This window comes from Eumetopias jubatus, unplaced genomic scaffold (genome assembly GCF_037043125.1).
Source record: "Eumetopias jubatus isolate StellerSeaLion01/CBP00866 unplaced genomic scaffold, mEumJub1_p1.0 scaffold_8, whole genome shotgun sequence".
NCBI classification, from domain to species: domain Eukaryota; kingdom Metazoa; phylum Chordata; class Mammalia; order Carnivora; family Otariidae; genus Eumetopias; species Eumetopias jubatus.
The window spans coordinates 50,461,968-50,480,650 of NW_028274814.1; the positions used below are offsets into that span (position 1 = coordinate 50,461,968).

At 44.4% G+C, this 18,683-nt stretch overlaps 1 protein-coding gene across 1 annotated transcript in view; it reads right to left on the minus strand.

Moving 5' to 3' along the window:
• Nucleotides 1-18,683, minus strand: part of GRIN2B (glutamate ionotropic receptor NMDA type subunit 2B) — a 286,176-nt gene that overhangs the window by 163,001 nt on the left and 104,492 nt on the right. Inside the window, exon 2 of the mRNA XM_028119794.2 lies at nt 9,143-9,741. Coding sequence (XP_027975595.1) covers nt 9,143-9,741 — 599 coding nt within the window. The remainder of the gene's footprint in view (nt 1-9,142; nt 9,742-18,683) is intronic.

Below are 18,683 nucleotides of genomic sequence, written 5' to 3' on the forward strand. Positions count from 1 at the left end.
GAAGATTCTCTCTATGAAAATGGTCATTTTTATTATCCGCAACATTAGCAGGATTATGAATTTGAGGTTTGTGATCATCAGCCCTGATGTCAAACACTAACTGTATTTTGACACATGTCCTCATCTGGACTCCTTTTGTGATCTCTTCCAGGGAACTGTGAGAAGGATGGTTTTGCATGAATACAATATTGTCACAGTGTGGCTTCCATGGCTTTTTCTGTTGCTTTGTCAGGAAAAATCTGTCCTTTGAAAAAGACGACATTTATGGGTTTCTTAAAAGCATTTAGAACCACTTGACTCCCGAGTCTACCTCCTTTGACCAAACAATGGATGCACTAGGGATACTTGGCAATGATCCTTAGAGCCATCGTGACGATAAAAATGGAATTAAGACTGGAAGGAAATAGCTAGTTGATATTCACAGAACTAACTCCAGGCAAGCCATGTGAAAGGCTTCCTCCCAACGTCTAGCTCACAGACAACCCTTCTCAGGTGATCAACTAAACAGTCTCGGTGGTAAGAAGAATGAGGGAATTTACTATGCAAAAGTGTTTCTATCTAGCTCTTTCAACACATGACTCCATTGGACAGATGAAAATGTACACACATAAATATGTGCTCTGTGAATGTGAAACACACACACGTGTGACTCTATGTATATACACATGCATGCAAGAATTCTACATACGGTCATCTGTGAACACTGGAAGCTAAAGGCAGGAAAGACATGAAGGCTTTTAAATGAAAGCAGGTGAGAAGGGCGGCCAAAGATCAGTGAACAGAATAATCCCATCGAGAAAAGAGATGGAAACAGCGAAAGAAAGAAAGGTGGAGGGTGGAGCGGGGCGGTGATGAATGAGGAAAAGAGAAAGCCCGAGCAGCGAGGGAGGCAGCGGCTGCCCCCGTCCGGCTGTTGCTGCTGGAAGCCGGACAAGGGGGAACAGATTTCAGCAGCGGGGAGCTCTAATCTGTCAGCAGCAGCTCCTTCATGTGTGACCAGCCGGCCCAGCTTGGGGACTGGTGCCAGTCTGGGCACGCTAACTCCGCCAGGCCCTCCCAGAAGAGAAGGAGCCACTGATGAAACCCCGAAAAAGTCGAGGGAAGGTTCCTCTGCCCCACTGCCTGCTGAACACCCCGATCCTTCCAAATCCTTAGCAGCCACATCAGGTCCCGGAGAGCTCCTTCCAGGAGAAGGCCGCCTATGTATCCCGGACATCTTAGGAGAGGAAACAAGGGAAAGGCTCAAACTGTTATTTGTTTGAGATGTGTGAGGTCCTATCTAGATGCAAAAGCCACAGAACTATCTCTGCTCTCAAGATGCTCACGTGAGGCTGACCTTGGCCAGCTACGGTCCAGCCTTCACTCAGGCTTCCAGCCCATGTCTGTAACCATAAATGACAGTACTCTAGCTTTCTGGCAACTCGCCTCCATCCTTACCTCCACCCAGCCAGCCTTTATTCTCTGGTGGGAAGAGAGAGCAGATGGAGAAATGACTCCCCCTCAATCCCTAAATAACGCCAGCTTCAATTCCCATTAACTGTGAATTAGCACCCTTGTCTGGGTAAGAACCAAGGGAGCAAGAATCATGGGGCTATGGCCATACCAGGGCAAAGGTTAACAGACAGGTCTGACTGCCGGCCAGCCCTTCAGAGGACATGGTCAAGCAGGGAGCACGCTCTCTGAAGAGCGCCGCTCCTGCCATCAGGACACCAGGGCGCTGCCCGCCCCCACCCCCCACCCCCGCCTCTAACAGGTCAGTGACCACCCTGAGACTCTGATCCCATGTTTGTAAAATCACTCAGCCTCCTCCCATCTCTTCCGTGGGAATACACGTATTGAAAGGGTTGGATGAGACCATTAGCCAAGGACTCTTCCAATTTTGATTTTCAGGGACAGGAGGGTCCTTTAAGCTTGGTTAATGCACAGCAGAGTGAGGGGCTGAAACCAGATGCCTGGGGCAGAGCCAGGCCAGACCCTGACATCACACTGGCTAAGCTGGGGGGCCCTGCGCCTCAAGTCTCTTAGAAACATAAAATGGGAGCAGTGACTCCTCTTTTCATTCGTGCTTTTAGCTGCCAAATATTTATCAAGTGCCTATAACGTATTGGGCACTGTGCTAGTTTAAAAAACAAAAACAAAAAAACAACCCTGCTCTCATGAAGTCTGAATTCAACTAAGAGGAGTAAGACAACAAAAATACTTAAGAGTCAAATGTATACTGTAGGTCAGGTGAGGGCTACCGAGAGAAATGAAGCAAGAGATGGGGGTACTGAGCCCTTGGGAGGGAGGGGGTGGGCATGCAACTTGTCCTGCTCACAGAGCAATCAAGAGTGTCTCCCAGAGATCTGTGCACGGGTCAGGATTTTTGCAAGGGTCAGTAAATGCATGATGCCTGGTGTGCGGTAGGTCCTCAGAAAGACAACCAACTCTGGACTTCCTAACCTCCACAGCCTGGCTGCTTCTCAGCATAGACTTTATGACTCTCTTCTTAACCCTTACCATTGCCACCGACCCGTGTCCTTCCCGAGGCAGAATCTGCTATCCTCCACTGAGAGCCACTGCTGTAGTCTGCTCTGCTTCTGTCCCCTTCGAGACCATTCTGTTCCTTCCCACGGACAACGGACCACCTGTGTCTTTGCTCCCAGCACAGATGTGCATCCTCTCCCACCTCAAACTTGTCCCCCATGAAATGGCAGTCTTTTCCCAGTCACTCCTCCTTTATCTCCTGTCCTCTCCTCCAAAAGTAAATAGTTCTTTTTTTTGTTTGTTTTTGTTTTGTTTTTAAGAAGGAGGAAGAAGAAGCAGAAGAGCAGGGAGGAAGAGGAGGAGGAAGAAAACAGAAGAGAAGAAAGAGGAAAGAAACACCAGTGACGTCACGGGTGTGTTTTAAATTTTACAAGTCAGCCACAGAATTAGGTAGTGATCATGGAAGGAATCACGTAGGGGGTCTCAGGGCTAAACATGTGTGAATGCTTTTCACAAGTTTGAATTTAAGGGAAGGAAGCTCAGATCACTTACTGAAATGACTATACATCCGATAGGAGAATGGGGAAGATGAGAAGAAAACAGGAGAGTCTGAATAACCCTCAACTGAGTCATTTTTCCATGGGCAGTGAAAGCACTGAACAGATCTTTCAGGACAGTTAGTAAATTCCTGAGTTATTTTTTTCTCCCAATTTGTATCTCCTACACCACTGAGCAGATAACATCTCTCTCTATACACACAGGTGTGTCTTGCTGTACTATGGATTTCACATGAAAATGTAGCTTTCCTTAGACTCCAGTGGCTTTCTTTAATCAGGTGAAGGGTCACTATGCCCGAGAGCCCACTTATTAACTATGCTTCCATGGAAGCTTTCGGCTATTCACATGTAAATTATGTCAAGTGAACCTATAATACATATCTGCTTTCCCAGAAATCTGCCCACGCGTGGCACTCCATGAACATTTATTAACGAAAAGATGGGTAATGACCAAGCAGCTCTTGGCCGTGGGGTCTAAAAATGAATGGACTCAAATCCTCGTTTATTTCTTAACCTCTCAGCACTCTTCAGGCCAAGAGAGTCAAGTGGGCCTCCCCTGGGAACGATCCAGCTACTACAATGGGTCTGAGGCTAGGCAGTCTGCCTCAAGGTTAGAGGACGATGGAGCTCATGACAGCTCTCCTAGGGGGAGCCCCACAGAGCGCCTTTCTTCCCAACAGCTATCCTCGCCTCTCAAACACCGGGCCAAGAGGAGGATTCTGGCCTTTTAGATGGCAACTTTTATGAGGAAGGAGGCTGCAGTAAAAATGTTGAGTAGGAACACTGAGGACACCAGGGGGAAATAATTAGGCACGATTCATAAGAAGTGTGCTGTCTTGAGATCCAGCCATCTCAAAGAGCACCTGCTTTTTTCCAAAAGTCGGGAGCACTGGGTGGGTGCTCAGGACAGACATTGAGCCTGGAGGTCAATGGCCAGTGCGCCGTCACCTGAGTGACAGAAACAGGCTAGCGGGGTACTGGAGCGTACATTGAAAAGGAAAATAACAATTACTACTCCCCCCGGGGAAGTGATAAAGGAAAAATATAGACATGTGCCTACTAATAGCTAACAATTCTTCTCTAGCTCAGGGGAATAAAGACAGGTTTAGACGACTGGCCTAATCACTTTCTAAACACTTTCAGACCGTCTGGTACCAAAACGTTAAGACTTTTCTCAGGAACTAAGAAGATCCTTCACTTAGAGAACACATGACAGAAGAAATTATTCAACTCTTTCAATCCAATAAAGTTCCCAGTTGGAATAAAACTCTATCTCAGCATGTCTTGGGCAACAGTATGGGGCACTGGGCTACATTTACTAATAAGGCATAAATGAATGCTACAAACTTCCAACTGAAAATTAATTCTTATTAGTGTACAAAATAGGGTTGTCACATTTAACACAAACAAAACAAAATGGGAGCCCTGTTAAATCTGAATTTCAGATGAACAAGTTTTCTTTTCATATCATATGCCCCATGCAATATTTGGGACAGATTTATGCTAAGAGAATTAGTTACTGTTTATCTAAAATTCCAATTTAACTGGGTTTTTATATATTTCTTGCAACCTTGCCAGTCTTGTCCAGCAACCTAGAGCCTATTTAGAGATAGTCACCAAAATCATATCTGGCTGGCCAAGCTTCAGGGAGCTAAGCAGTTACCAGTAGGGAATTTGGATTGATACCTGATAAATAATGTTTATTTCAAGGATCCTCTCTGAGAATGCTTATGTGTCATTTAAAAAAAAAAAAATCTTCCTTTGGTAACTAACAAGTGAGTCACTTCAAATGTGTGTCTGTCTATGGGATTCAGTGATAACATAGAGTCTCCAATCCCTGTTCCCTAAGTCTAGACTTAAACAGAAAGAAAGGCATAGTTTGGTCAGGTGTAAGCGGGAACTTTACTTTCCCCTTACAATGCTTCTGGAGACAACAGGGCCTGTTAACGTTCCTGCGTTTTCAGAAAGGAAGAGGAGAAACCGTTTCCTGACTCTATATTTCTGGTGTTACCTGGGGCTGGGTCAGTCCCAGATACCTCCTGAGGAGGCTGTTGCAGAGAGCAGAGGGCCAAAGAAAAAGTCAGCCTCATAAAACAACCAACCGTTTGCAACAATTTTATTTGCAAAGATCTCCCGCTGTGGCTAAATGGTGTGGCTGTTTGGTTTGTTATTTAAAAGAGTGACCCTAGTGAGACCAGAGCTCTTGAAAGGGGGACAGGGGTGGGGGTGGGGTGGGGGGGCGTTGAAGAAGAGGAAGAGGCCGATTTCAGACCAGGGTAAGTAGGAGGAGCTGGGACTGAGTTGAGCCTAATTGAATTCCACTGATGATTCCGAGTGCTGTGCCACATGGTCATAGCTCAGACTTTGAGGCTAGCCCCTTATAGTCCCTGTTAGTCAACCCCAATCCTTTCTCGGCCTTGATAGAAAAGGATATTCAAATATTCTCAAGAGAGGCTAGAGATTGGATTCAAGAGCCCGGAGGAGCTGTGCTTGAGAGGAGGGAAGGAAAAGATGGGGGTGCATGAGGGATGCAGGTGTGCAGACAGCCAAGAGAGGAGGTCTCAAGGCAGTTAGATACAGAACCTCCCCCCGCCAAAAAAAATAATATCAGGGAGTTGGGGCAGAAGAGAAAGTTCAGCGAGGAAAGCCCTTCATGGAAAAGTGCTCTGATAAGTCTGAAGACTCTTCTTAGGCAGTATACATGGGAATCAAAGTGGACTTTCTGCTCTACCCTGGTAGACTCAAGGAATTTATGAATCATCTGGACTGGGTAATCCCTGTTCTTTTTAGGACTGCTACACTGGCTAAGATGGCCGTGGGTATTTGTGGCCATCTTGACAATAACGTCTGAGGAGGGCTCCCTTTCTGAGTGGCCACAAGACAGGGTCACAAAAGTTAGAACCAAGCGCGGTTTTAAAGATATAGTGGTCAGAGACCAGGCTTCAGAGAGAAGAACACTTGCATTCTAATGGAAAGTAAGCCAAGTGGCAAATGAGAATATCTACTATAGATGACTGTTTACCTGGACAAAGTTTTAAGGATAAAAACAGGCATTCCTGGACCAAAACTGATGGACTTGACGTTAACACTCATTTGATTTCCTCACATTGTTTGGCAGACATTTTGGTTAGTTTTGGTTTTAAAGAACCAATATTTGGTAGAGTAATCTGCATCAGATTTTACTTTAACACTAATGACCATAGGAGAAAACCTGAATGTACAGAACCAAATAAACAGTTTTTCAAGGAAATCTCTATTATCTTGCAAAGAGGAGCAGAACAAGAAAGCTCCTGCAGGGGAGGTAAATGCCCTGGGCAGCTCAGTATCTTGGAGGACGTCATTCATTCACTCTAGGTGTCTTTCTTCCCTTTGCCACACAGAGCACTGTGGGGGGGGGGGGGGGCATGGAAATAAGTAGGACAGAGAGGTCACTGCTTTCCCAGAACTTACAGGGACAAGTGATAACAAAGTGCAGAATTACAACTGTCTCAAGAGTGGCTCTACTGGGAAAGCATAAGATGCGGCGAAGGCACGTAACAGGGTTGCGTTAGTCCAGGGTCCAGGAAAGCTTCCTCTGTGGAAGTGAGGCCAGGGCGGAAGCCTGAGGAATGGAAAGGAGGCAGGTGAAGGAGCATCTGCATTTACTTACTGGTGGGAAGGGGCTGCTGGAGGAATATATTCAAGGCAGAGAAAAGAGCTAGAAGCGAGAAAGAACATGGTATTTTCAAAGAACTAAAGCAGGTGCAGTATTGCAAGAATACAGTGTTCGAGGGAGAGTGTGTCAGAAGACAGTCTTGGAAAGACAGGCGGGCCTAGGCAGTGGAAGATTTTAGAAACCACATCAAGGAGATGGGACTTCATTACAGGAGCAATGAAAAGCCACTGAAGGCATTAAGCAGGAGAGTGATGAAATCACATTTTCATTTTAGATCACTCTGGCTACAGTGTAGATTGGAAGGAAGCAGTACAGGGAGCCAGAAGATATTTACGAGGCCATGCAGCAATGCAGGTAGGAAGAGCGGACCAGGGACACGGAACAGGGATGCAGCCGGTAAGCACACTCCAGAGGAAATCCGTGGGAAACGGCACTAGGAGATGGTCAGCGAGGAGATGGCAGGGGGTGTGAAAGCAAGGACCCCTGGGCAATTTTTACTTGAGGGAACTGGGTAATAGGATATAGCCTTTACAGGTGGTACTGATTTGTCCAGAAGAGGGTAGGAGGGGAATGGGAGAGCTATGGTGTGTTCTAAGGCCCTGTGGACTAGAGGAACCTATCTAGTCACAGCTGGGGATACAGACTGGGGCTCACCGGAGAGGTTTCAACCAGAGGTCAATTGGGGGGAACTTACAGACGTCAGCTGTAGCCCTGGCAATGGAGGGCAAAAGAGGGGGGTCTAGGACAAAACCCTGAGTAATGCCAATATTTAAGAGAGGTCTAAAGGAAGAAGACACACCAAGGACTTTGAGATAGAATGACTAGAGAGGGAGGAAGAAAACCAAGACTGTACCAAACAAGCAGTGAAAACTAGGCTCGGCCGAAAGCAGAGTTCAAGGTGGGATAGTAGTAGGACTGGATTACAGATAAAGCTACAGTAAAAGGAACTTTAGGGGGCGCCTCGGTGGCATCTGACTCTTGATTTTGGCTCAGGTAATGATCTCAGGGTCCTGGGATCAGGCTCTGTGCTTGGTGGGGAGTCTGCTTGAGGATTCTCACTCTCCCGCTGTCCCTCCCCCTGCTCGCGCTCACTCGTTCTAAAATAAATAAACCTTTAAAAAAAAAGTAGCTTTAGTTGCAACTCTAAACTAAGAGCTTAGTCAAGAGGCTTTAGTCCAACTCCCTTCCAGAGGTTAAACAAGTATAAGCAGGTACACCTTCAACCTCCGCTAACTGTATTTCAACCTCCCCAGCGTGCCCTTTGATATTTTATTTAAGCTGGATGGTACTGGAGTATGTGCTTTTTGCATAGCTTTCTATTTGTCAGATATAATTCATAATGAATTTAAAATTGAGGTCCAAAACATACTGTCGAGTCAAAGAAAGGTTATTGAACAGCAGGTACAATTATGTTTCCATTTAGGTAAAATTGTAGACTTATACGCATATAGGTCTACACACATTGGGAAATAGCTAGAAAGATGTTCACTAATTATTTCCACAGTGACTATCTCTGGTTCCCTGGCTTTAAGGCCATTTTTCTCCTTTCCTTCTTCTTCTTCTTTTTTTTTTTTTTTTTAAATTTATCCTTTCCTTCTTCTTTGTGGTCTTCTGCGTGGTCTGAATTTTTACAGTGTTCACGTGCAGTGGTTTTCTACAAATCACAGAACCTCATAGAGACTCTTCTGCCCTACACGGTCATGTAACACCCGCAAGAGGATACGCTGGAGTCACGGCTGGATTATGAGGCGAGGCCAGGGGAGCAGAACTCCACCCATGTCTTCTTCCTACTGAAGAAATCAGACTGAGAGCAACTATAGAAGTTGCTTCTACGGCAGCACTCTCACACTTAAAAGGCAGAGAGAAGGGAAGGAGACAAAAACCAAGGGAAGGACCCTCTTCATGTGCCTCCAGACCCATGTGACCTATTGTCCATTCCCCACCCCAGTACAGCAGCAGTCCTAAGTAAAGGGACTGGTAGGTCCTCTCTCACGTCAATGCCCATTGTGTATTTAATGGCGGTCAAATAGGTAGGGGCCCGCAGAGGCCTGGTCACAACTCCAGACTGAACCTCTTCCCTGGAGACTGACTGTGGACAGTTTACACCTACAAACCTTATTCTCTTGGATCATAAAATAGAAGCAACTCTTTAACACCTGCCTAATAAGAGTACTGCTTTGCAGGTTAAATGAGGTCAAACCTGCAAGACCTTTGAGTAACACCTAGCGCTTAGGAAGTGATCAATAAGCGGGAGATGTTGTGTCTTTCTTAGAACAGAAACCCAGCACAGCAAGCTTTGGACCTGAAACACTCCCGCCATCACCAACAACTGCCATCCCCGTGGCTGGCCTTCAACCTCTGACGTCTTGAACTGCTTTTCCCAGTGCTTCCGAACCTCCAACCCCAGTCCTGAAAGGCCCTCCCCTGACCTCTGCCATCAGGGCGCCCTCTGTCCCACACTCACCTATTTAGCATGTTGGACTGGTAGATTCTCTTCTCATGGGTGTTGTAACAACTGCTCTTGGGCTCTGGGATGAAGCTGTGTTCAGACAGCATGTCAGAAGCAGCGGTGGTGATTATGGCAATCCCATCCCTCACCCTGGCAGGGAGGCCATAGTCCCATTCATCATAGGACACAGAGATGAGCCCGGTGGGGAACTCCGAGGGCACCGTGTCTGTATCCCCTGCCACCAGACTGGGCACAATCCATGTGTAGCCATAGCCAGTCAGCCCTACGGAGTTAGCGACTTCAAAGATGTAGGTGGCTTCTTCCTTAGTACAATAAAGAAGAATGATGGGGCTCTGAAGCTTCTTAAGCTGGTTCTGGATCTTAGAATCTCCATCATCCAGGGACATGTCCAGCAGGAGGACTTCCTCTAACTCCCAGCCCACGAAGCTGTTCTCAATGGTGCTGCGAATCTTGTTTACAAAGTCCTGGTAGCCGGGGAAGTAGGTGGTGACGATAGAAAAGATGTACCAGTCATACTCTTCCATGATATTGAGCATTACAGAAGCTTGCTGTTCAATTGATGGGCCAAACTGGAAGAACATGGAGGATTCATCCTAGAGTAGTAAAAAGGTAAAAAAAAAAAAAAAAAAGAAAGAAAAGAAAGAAACCAAAGATGGTAAGGGAGAGCTTGAATCAATTGGATACAAAGGTTTATGTTCATTGTTTACTTTTTCACATGCCTTTTAAAATGGGGTGTTTGAATTGCAAACATTTCTAACACCTTTCTTCCTAAAACTACCTCCTAGATTCGAGGCGGGAAATCAACATAGGTCTATATTCGCATTGTCTGAAATCCTTGGAGCACAGGGAAGCTTCCCACAATCAAATATGTGAATATTTCTATCAGGAAACACATAAAGAGTCGCCTTAAGGGAGATAAAGACTCTAAATGGCCTCACATCAGTTTGGGTCAGCTTTCACTGTCAAATGAGTTGTAGGGATACACACACTTTTCATTTTTTGAGCCTTCTGAACTCATCACAATTGTGGATGTATATCACTCAGAGTGAATAAATGGGACTACCATCCATCTACGCTTAAACCTATGGGCAGAGGCGGTATGAGAACACTGGCCTAGCAGGGGGTGGTACTCAGGTACAGATATCAGGGAGAAGCACATGGGGTTTATAAGATTGGGTCAGTATATTTTCTACAGAGATAACTGTTGAATTAACAGCACATTGAGTTTTCCGTTTTCCACTGTGACAATGAGATAATGCAAGTTAGAGTAAGGCGCAAACAGTGTATCTAAGCCACAAGCTGGAAGGTCTTGGATTCAAGCTCATGTATGATTAGAGTTTATTTTAGAGCAGCACATAGAAGATTATTCTTCCTCCTACCTGTCTAATGCCACAGGTCTCTGTCTGACCTGTGTATTATACACATAACCTTCTGTCAATTCTGAGAATCTTATGTTTTCTCCCTCCTTTTGAGGGAGAAGCCATTTTAAATTTCTTCCATTTTAAGCTGTATTTCACCTGCTGTTCTGTCATGTCAAGCCCTGCATTTTATCTCTGCCTTCCAGCTAGAAGAATCTGAAACAATAAGATGAAGACCCTCTCGGCCTTGTCCTTCTTTCTCAATCCATTTTCCCCTGACTTCCTCCTGGGTAATGGCATCTCTTTTCTTGTCACTGCCCCTATCTTTTATCCGATGGTTCATCTCCATTTTAGAACAATCCAGGTGAACAAAATTGTGTCTTTCTAAAGGGGGCAGTTCTTTTCTATCCCCCAGACTAGAGCTTCAAAGTACAGTCACAAGAGACCAGTCTTTTAAACAAAATTATACAGCGATTTCTTAGTTCAGGAACATATTCTTGTATAGCCGAGAAATTGCTGAACATTTGGGGGGCACCCACTATTGAAAAAAAGACAGGTTGGGAAATACCCAGCTGGTATCCAGAGACCCTGATTCGTCAATGAAAGCCACCAGCCCTTTGGCTCTGCCAGAGCTGTGATTGCTTCATGTGGCTTGAACTTTGCACATTTCCCACAGGCAATCCAGAAGGAAACAGGAGAATGACTGTCACATTAGACTGTGACTAATCCCCTTAGTCATTTGAGGGCAATTCTTTCTGCTAGGGGTAAAATGGTGCTTATCATAGCTCCCTCCTCTGGCTTAAACATACGGTCAGAGAGGAGTCTCACAGGACCAGGGAATTCAGAGAGGTAGAGCGTGTAGGGCAGGAAGAACGGGCGGGGAGGAGGACGAATTCATTCAGAATAAAATAAGGACTTCATGTGTGCTTATTCCAAACTGCGGCCAGCCCCTGCCCCCTGACCCACCTGCCCCTGGTCTCCTACTACCACACAAGTACTATTCTTCAGGTAATGCGGGCTTTGTCCTTAGGTTATAGGATTATAGTGGGATTCCAGGACAACAAAGTTTAATTATTTCAAGACTTGGCAGGGGTCTACAGAGAACCACAACAGGAAAGGAAGGTCGGCGACAGAACCACCCATCCTGAAAGGCTTTAGAGGAAAAGCTATTTGTTTTCCTGTTACTTCCAAACAATGGTTCATTGGAGGATTCCCCAAATTCCCTTTTTCCACTTGAGTTTTCGCAAAACCTAGTGGATGTAACAAAGTGACAAAAGCTTCCGAATATACCTTAAAATGTACAGGCTAAGGGTGAAAGGAATCCCAATTGTAAACAAAGGAATTTAACCCATTCTATGATAAGGGAACATATCCTATCACAAGGAGGTTCTTGAATACGCACAACTCTCCATCTATTGCGAGACCACAGCTGGTTCAAATACACAGGGAGAGATGGCCCTGAGAAATAATCCATGAGGGTCCATAGTAAATGAGCCCACGCTAATGAAAATAAATTTAAAAGAAAACCAATCTAGTATATACCAACCCTACCCTCTTCTCTTAAAACCCTCTCACAATTATAAATGAGCTCCTAAAGAAACCGCCAGCTACTATGTAAAGAAACCCAATAACAAAAGGTGAAAGCAAGGAGAAAAACTAATGTGGCCCCAGCTCACCCCCACCATACCCTCCTCTTACCTAATTCTACCATCCTCCACAATCATCCTTTCTGACTCCTCTCTCCCATCGATGCCCCGTTCAACTTTTTATCTTGCCAATCCTTCATTAAATAAAAGATGCCTTACATGACCATTTTATCTGTGGCATCAAGAAGAGGTTAATGAAGCCAAACAGAAATCAGGAGACAGAGTTATAGCTTGGGCAAATGTTTTCTGGTATAATGAGCGGTCCAGTGTTATTAATTTAGTGGACATATCAATCTGGTATATAGCAGTCGGGAATGGGACAGCTCTTTTTCAACAAAGCTTTGGGCTAACTATAAGTTGCAGGCAGTGACAGGCTTATGCAAATTATGGCCAAAGACACAAATCAAAGAGCAATCTTCATGTGTGCATGGAGTGGAAAGGACCGGTGGCCACGCATCCATCTTTGCGGGCACCCAGCATGCACTGTGATCATCACAAGAAGCGTCATCTTCTAGGATGAAGGACAGGGATATAATTCAGTTTGCAGCTCACTACGCTTCCCCACTTACATTTTTATCTCCTAATGAAGATTCCCAGTCACATTTATTGCATGAATGTACTTCTTCACCTTGCCTTTTGAGCATCTGTAAAGCATTCGTGTATAAAGGGCCACCGTGACTGAGATAATTAACACAGGGAAGATAGAATTGTACAGTAGACCCCATCTGTCTAGAACCACCTCCATCACTTTGATGTTCATGGTATTTATTTGCTAATAAGAAACAAAAACAAGTCCTTTTTCATTCTATTATCGGTCCCCAAAATAGAGTTATCAGTATGTGAGATTCCTCTTTTGCATCCCCCAGATCCCCTACAGACCCACTTCTGAAATGAAGGATTAACTACTGAAGCTGCTGCTAATGCCCCTGGCAATAGAGTTTAGCTGTCAGACCACTTTGGGAATTGTATCAGCTGGAGAGAACCACCTTGCCCAAAGTCATGCCCCCTTTCCAGGATAAACTGCCCTGAATGACTGCTGGTCATGGAGTAGAAAGACCTTGTCCTCTTGCCCTGACTCTAGACACCTCTGAAGGATCAGTCGATTTTCAGAACTTCCCACAGGGTTGGCTGGAGCTTCCATTAGAACGGCATCGCAACTTTCCTTCTCCCTCTGCCCACTCCTGCCCAATCTTCTCTTTTCACGGCGATGAGCTCAAGAACACTCCCTAATACCTCCTGTATGTTCACCTTGGTCTCAGGGTCCGCTTCTCAGGGAACCCAACCTGAGACTATTCAGTTCCCTTTTTCACAATGGAAAAGAGACGGTCTTAAAAGAAAACATGATATCTATTTTCAAACACTGAAATGGCCTATATGTTAGAAAGACAAGTTTCTGCCCATTAGTTCCAGAGGAGAACGCTGCGACTAATGAGTAGATATATTAAACCTCATTATTCGATTCAATAGAAGAAACAGGTGTGCAACAATTAGAGCTATTTAGAATGGAATGAAACTCATAAGGCAGTGAGCTCTCTGTTGCTATAAGCATTTGAACAGGAGCTGGATCATTATTTGATAAAGAGATTCTCCCCAGCACTCTGCCTGGAAAACATCACGCTCACCTCTAAGGTCTAGTTTAAGTGTCAGGTTTTCATGCATATCCTCTTTCCTAACTTCCCAGGTAAGTTAGTTCTCTTTGCCCTGTACTTTCACAAGAGTTGGTATGTGCCTCTATCTTAATATTTATCACACAGGAAGCATACGTGCCTCCCTCCTCCCACTAAAAAACATGTTTCTCAAGAGCAGGAGCTGTGCCTTATTCGTCTCGGGATCCCTAGGTGGCATAGGGAAAAAAAAAAAACGGTTTTGTATTAATATTAAAAAAGAAGGTTCCTTTATTGGGTGAGAGATTACTGAAATAACCGATGGTCTCATCTGGTTTCAAATTTCTATGCTGATGGCACATACTGACCTCACAGAAATCAGCTATGCCTGAATAGTTATATATATAGAAACCACTCTTTTATAAAATGTGAGGGATCCCACCTGGAGCCAGGCAGAGAGGCAGAAAATACCAGTGGCCGCTTCCTTACTCCTCTGCCATAAATTTCTTGAAAACATCATCTATACTCACTTCCTCCAATTCCTCTTCTCCCATTCTCTATTACACTAACTCCAACCAAACTTTCAACTTCACTAGAACTCCTCTTGTGAAAGGCAGAAGTGACCTTGATATTGCCAACTCCAATGTCCATCTGCAATCACTGTTAGAGTCACTAATGTACCCTCCAGATTGAGAAGACACTTTAATGCCGAACAACAAAGGAAGCTATTCCATACCATTTACACAGAGTTCTGTTCAGAGTAATTTATGGAGAGGAATGGGCAGACAGATGATGCACAGCACTACATAGCTCTTCTCCATCCTTAACCAGACCTCAGTCTTTTGTGGAGTGAGGAGCGTGGTGATGAGGTCACAGGGTAGTTATCTAAAGTGGCGCCATCTGTGCACCAGAGGGGACCTCTACTAGTTATCTCAAGTGGTGCCTGCCACCTGGGCACCAGAGAGGGGCACAAGGCGTGGGGCCAAAGACAGAGTCAGTGTTGTCGGCACTCCTGCACTCATCCTTACCTATGAGGAGCATTTGACATGGCTGATCACTTGGCTCCTAGCTAGGCTTTCTTTCCTTGGTTTCCAGAGCTTCACATTCTCTTGACCTTCCTCCTAGCTTACTGGCTGCTATTCCTCTGTCTCCTCTGCTGGTTCCTCATCTTCCTTCTGACTTTTTAAGGCTGAGTCCCCCAGGGTTAAGCCTTGGTCTTCATGTTGTTTCTATCAACATTCACCTCCTCAGAGATCTCATCCCATCTCCTGATTTAAATCCTATTTATATGCCAATCCCTGTCACACTTCTTTCTCCAAATCTTCAAACTTATGTATCAAACTACCTATTCTACATGTCCACTTGGATATCTTAGAAACATGGCCAGCATTTCCAAAACTGGACTCAGTCTTTCCCATTTCAGTTAAAGGCAAGTCAATCCAGTTCCAACTCCTCTCTTTCTCTGGAACCCTATATCCAATCAACCAACCTTGATTGCTGACCTTCAAAATGTATCTAGAACACCACCTGTTTTCACCAGCTGTCTGAGCCACCCGGCATCCTTCAGTCAGTCACTGTAAGAGCCTACTCACTGGTCTCCCTGCCTCTGCCCTCCAGCCCTCTGTAGACCATGTTCAACGAAGGAGCAGGACAATCCTTTTAAAACTTAAATCATAAGATGTTATTCTCTGCCCCAAACCCTCAATGACTTCCCAATCCACTAAAAAGAAAAAGCCAACAGCCTTGATTTGGACCGCCACTGCCCCACGGATCCCGTCCTCCCACCCTTCCTCTCACTCTGCCCAGGCCCTCTGACCTCTCTTGAACATACACTCTCCTGCTCCAGACCTTTATTCTAGCTATTTTCTCTGCCTGGAACCCTCTTTTTCCAGCTATCCAGGTGTCCACACGCACCTGTTTCAAGTCTTTGCTAAAACCTCAACTTTCCAACAAAGCCCAGTCCTGGTCCTACCAAGGAATACCAACACCTGCCTGATCCTCTTATCCTGCTCCATTTTTTTCTTGATGCCTTAGCATTTATCACCATCTGACAGACTACATGAGTAGTTTGATATGTTTGTTATGAACTTACTGCCTCTTCCCAACTACAGTGTAAACACCAGGAGGGCAGGGATCACTGTTTGTTCGTTGCCACAATTCAGTACCTGAAACGGGGCCCCAGTAGATGTTTATTGAATTTAAAAATGTAGTAACTGATGTTGCAACCAGATAATTCTCAAATCTAGTTTATCTTTGTTGGCTTTCCCATTGAGATTATGTTTTCTTAGCATCACAACGTCTTTCACATTATTCAGATCGGAGGACTTCATAACATCATAGGGATTAGGATCCTGCTAGAACATTAACACAGAATCAGATTAAATAAATCTGATTTTCCGTCTAGTCCCTCCTCTTAGTATATGAGTGAAGAAAATCCTGTTCTCCTTCTAAATTCAGGTCTTTAGGAGGGTTTGTGTTTGACAAAAGGCTAGAACTGCTAGACTATGTGAAAACTTTCTCCACTACCACCAGGTTTAGGAAACAAGTATGGAACATTACCCACCTGCCCTAAGATGGGGTGAGAGATGAGGGTTGTCCACCTGCCCACCTACTCCTGGTTATTTCTTCTTTCCTTCTTCCACACCAAGCGGAGTAGAAGCAGAATATGGAGGACAAACTCTCTTCTCTTCCAAAATAAGGGAAGGATGTTCTCTCCCCCCTAACTCCAAGAAACCCCGTCCTTTGGGGACTAGAAATTCTGATTCCACACTATCATTTTTTCAGGTGACTAAAGCTGCAGGTGTTAGCTACTGCGGGTGGCTTTGAATAGTGTCAGAGTTTTGTGAGCAATGCCTTGCAAGATAGGGAAAATGCCTGATGTTCTCCAGCCTTGCCATTACTCAGAGATATCATGACTGAAACACGTGACGGAAGCTCACTGGCGGAGAATCAGGACCTTTCCTACCTGCTAAATGCCAGATCCATTTTTTTTTTTAAACTTTGGACACAAAGGAGAACACTCTGGGTTTTCAAAAGCCCAGGAACAAAAATTCAAGCAGATTGGGCTAGTTTAAGAGCCATTTTGGACAACTAAACAACACCTGCAGAAGCCAGCATTCTTTTTATTTGCTTTTTCAGAAGATAATTTGGTTTTCTCCTTGAATTTTGCCCCATTTTGCTCCCTGACTGAGTCTCCTTCTTGGATGTGCTTCAATTGTTAAGTGTAAGTCAGAGTTGAGAAGCAAACTAAAGGTATTCACTTTGAGAATGCCTACAAGGTTCTTCTTATTCCAGAACTCAGAGACAACATAATAGCAAGAAGAAAGCTTATTAGAAGGCAGACAGAGGGGGCAATAAGAGGGGAAGAATAAAAAGGCAGAGTTCCTCTCACTAGCATACCCAAATGAATTGCAGAATTAAGTAAGGGAACAAAGGGCTTGGCTAGTACTAAGAGAACTTCTAGAACGTGTTCGTGCTCGCCTGTAAGGTATCAGGACTGCCAAAATCTTAACAAGGCTATTTCATTTCATCTTAAATTAAAATTCCTCTCTCCATTATGCACATCAAAACAACTCTCAGATGGATTGGCTTGTATTTTTATTAAGAGGTTCTTTTCTATAAAAGAGCAAGCTGACATGTTCAGCAACAATCAAGTTTGGTGGTTGAATGAAAGTACTTTTAAATAAATGCAAAGGAAGAAGGTGGGGGGAAAGGAAAAGGAAAAGAAAGTGAAATGGAGAGAGAAAAAAATAGTGTCAATATTAAACTACCATATTCATTAGGCAGTAAGATTATCAATATCAGACTATATTTATCTAGGCAAATTTATAAAATCAAGTGTGGGGGCGCCTGGCTGGTTCAGTCAGTAGCACATGTGACTCTCGATCTCTGGGTCATGAGTTCAAGCCCCAGACTGGGTGTGGAGCCTACTTAAAAAAAAAAAAAAGTGTGTTCAACACTAATATTGATCTAGACATTTAACAGGATAAAAAGAAAGGCAACGTTCAACCAGAGAAAGACATGTATCATATGACCTCACTGATATGAGGAATTCTTAATCTCAGAAACAAACTGAGGGTTGCTGGGGTGGTGGGGGGTGGGAGGGGTGGGGTGCCTGGGTGATAGACACTGGGGACCTTGTACTATGGTGAGCGCTGTGAATTGTGTAAGACTGTTGAATCACAGACCTGGACCTCTGAAACAAATAATACATTATATGTTAAAAAAAAAAAAGAAGAAGAAGATAGCAGGAGGGGAAAAATGAAAGGGGGAAAATCGGAGAGGGAGATGAATCATGAGAGACTGTGGACTCTGGAAAACAAACTGAAGGTTCTAGAGGGGAGGGCGGTGGGGGGATGGGTTAGCCTGGTGATGGGTATTAAGGAGGGCACGTTCTGCGTGGAGCACTGGGTGTTATATGCAAACAACGAATCATGGAACGCTACATCAAAAACTAATGATGTAATGTATGGTGATTGACGTAACATAATAATAAAAAAATTGAAAAAAAAAGAAAGGCAACATAAAACTAAACAATATAACCAAAGGAGAACAAAAAAAAGTATTAGGTATGAAATGCCACCTCCCAAACTACCTATGCCTTCGAAGTCTTTCTGCTTAACTTGAGCCAAAGGGGTAGAGTTTACAGAAGAAATGTGATTATTAATGAAAGGACAGGGTTAAATACAAAGCTGGTGATGGTACCTGACATACTAGCAGCATTTTTCAGAATAAAGATGTTGACATTTGTTTCAAATAAATTAACATTCCCATCTCTTCATACATATTTGATCAGAACATCACATTCACATACCAATGGAAGTACAGAAGTGGGAAGGTGCTCACAGGAGGGGAAGGATAGAAAATGCATTTTGTATTTGATCAAGCAATGAGTGTTAGCACCTAATTTGTTGCTGAAAATAACAAA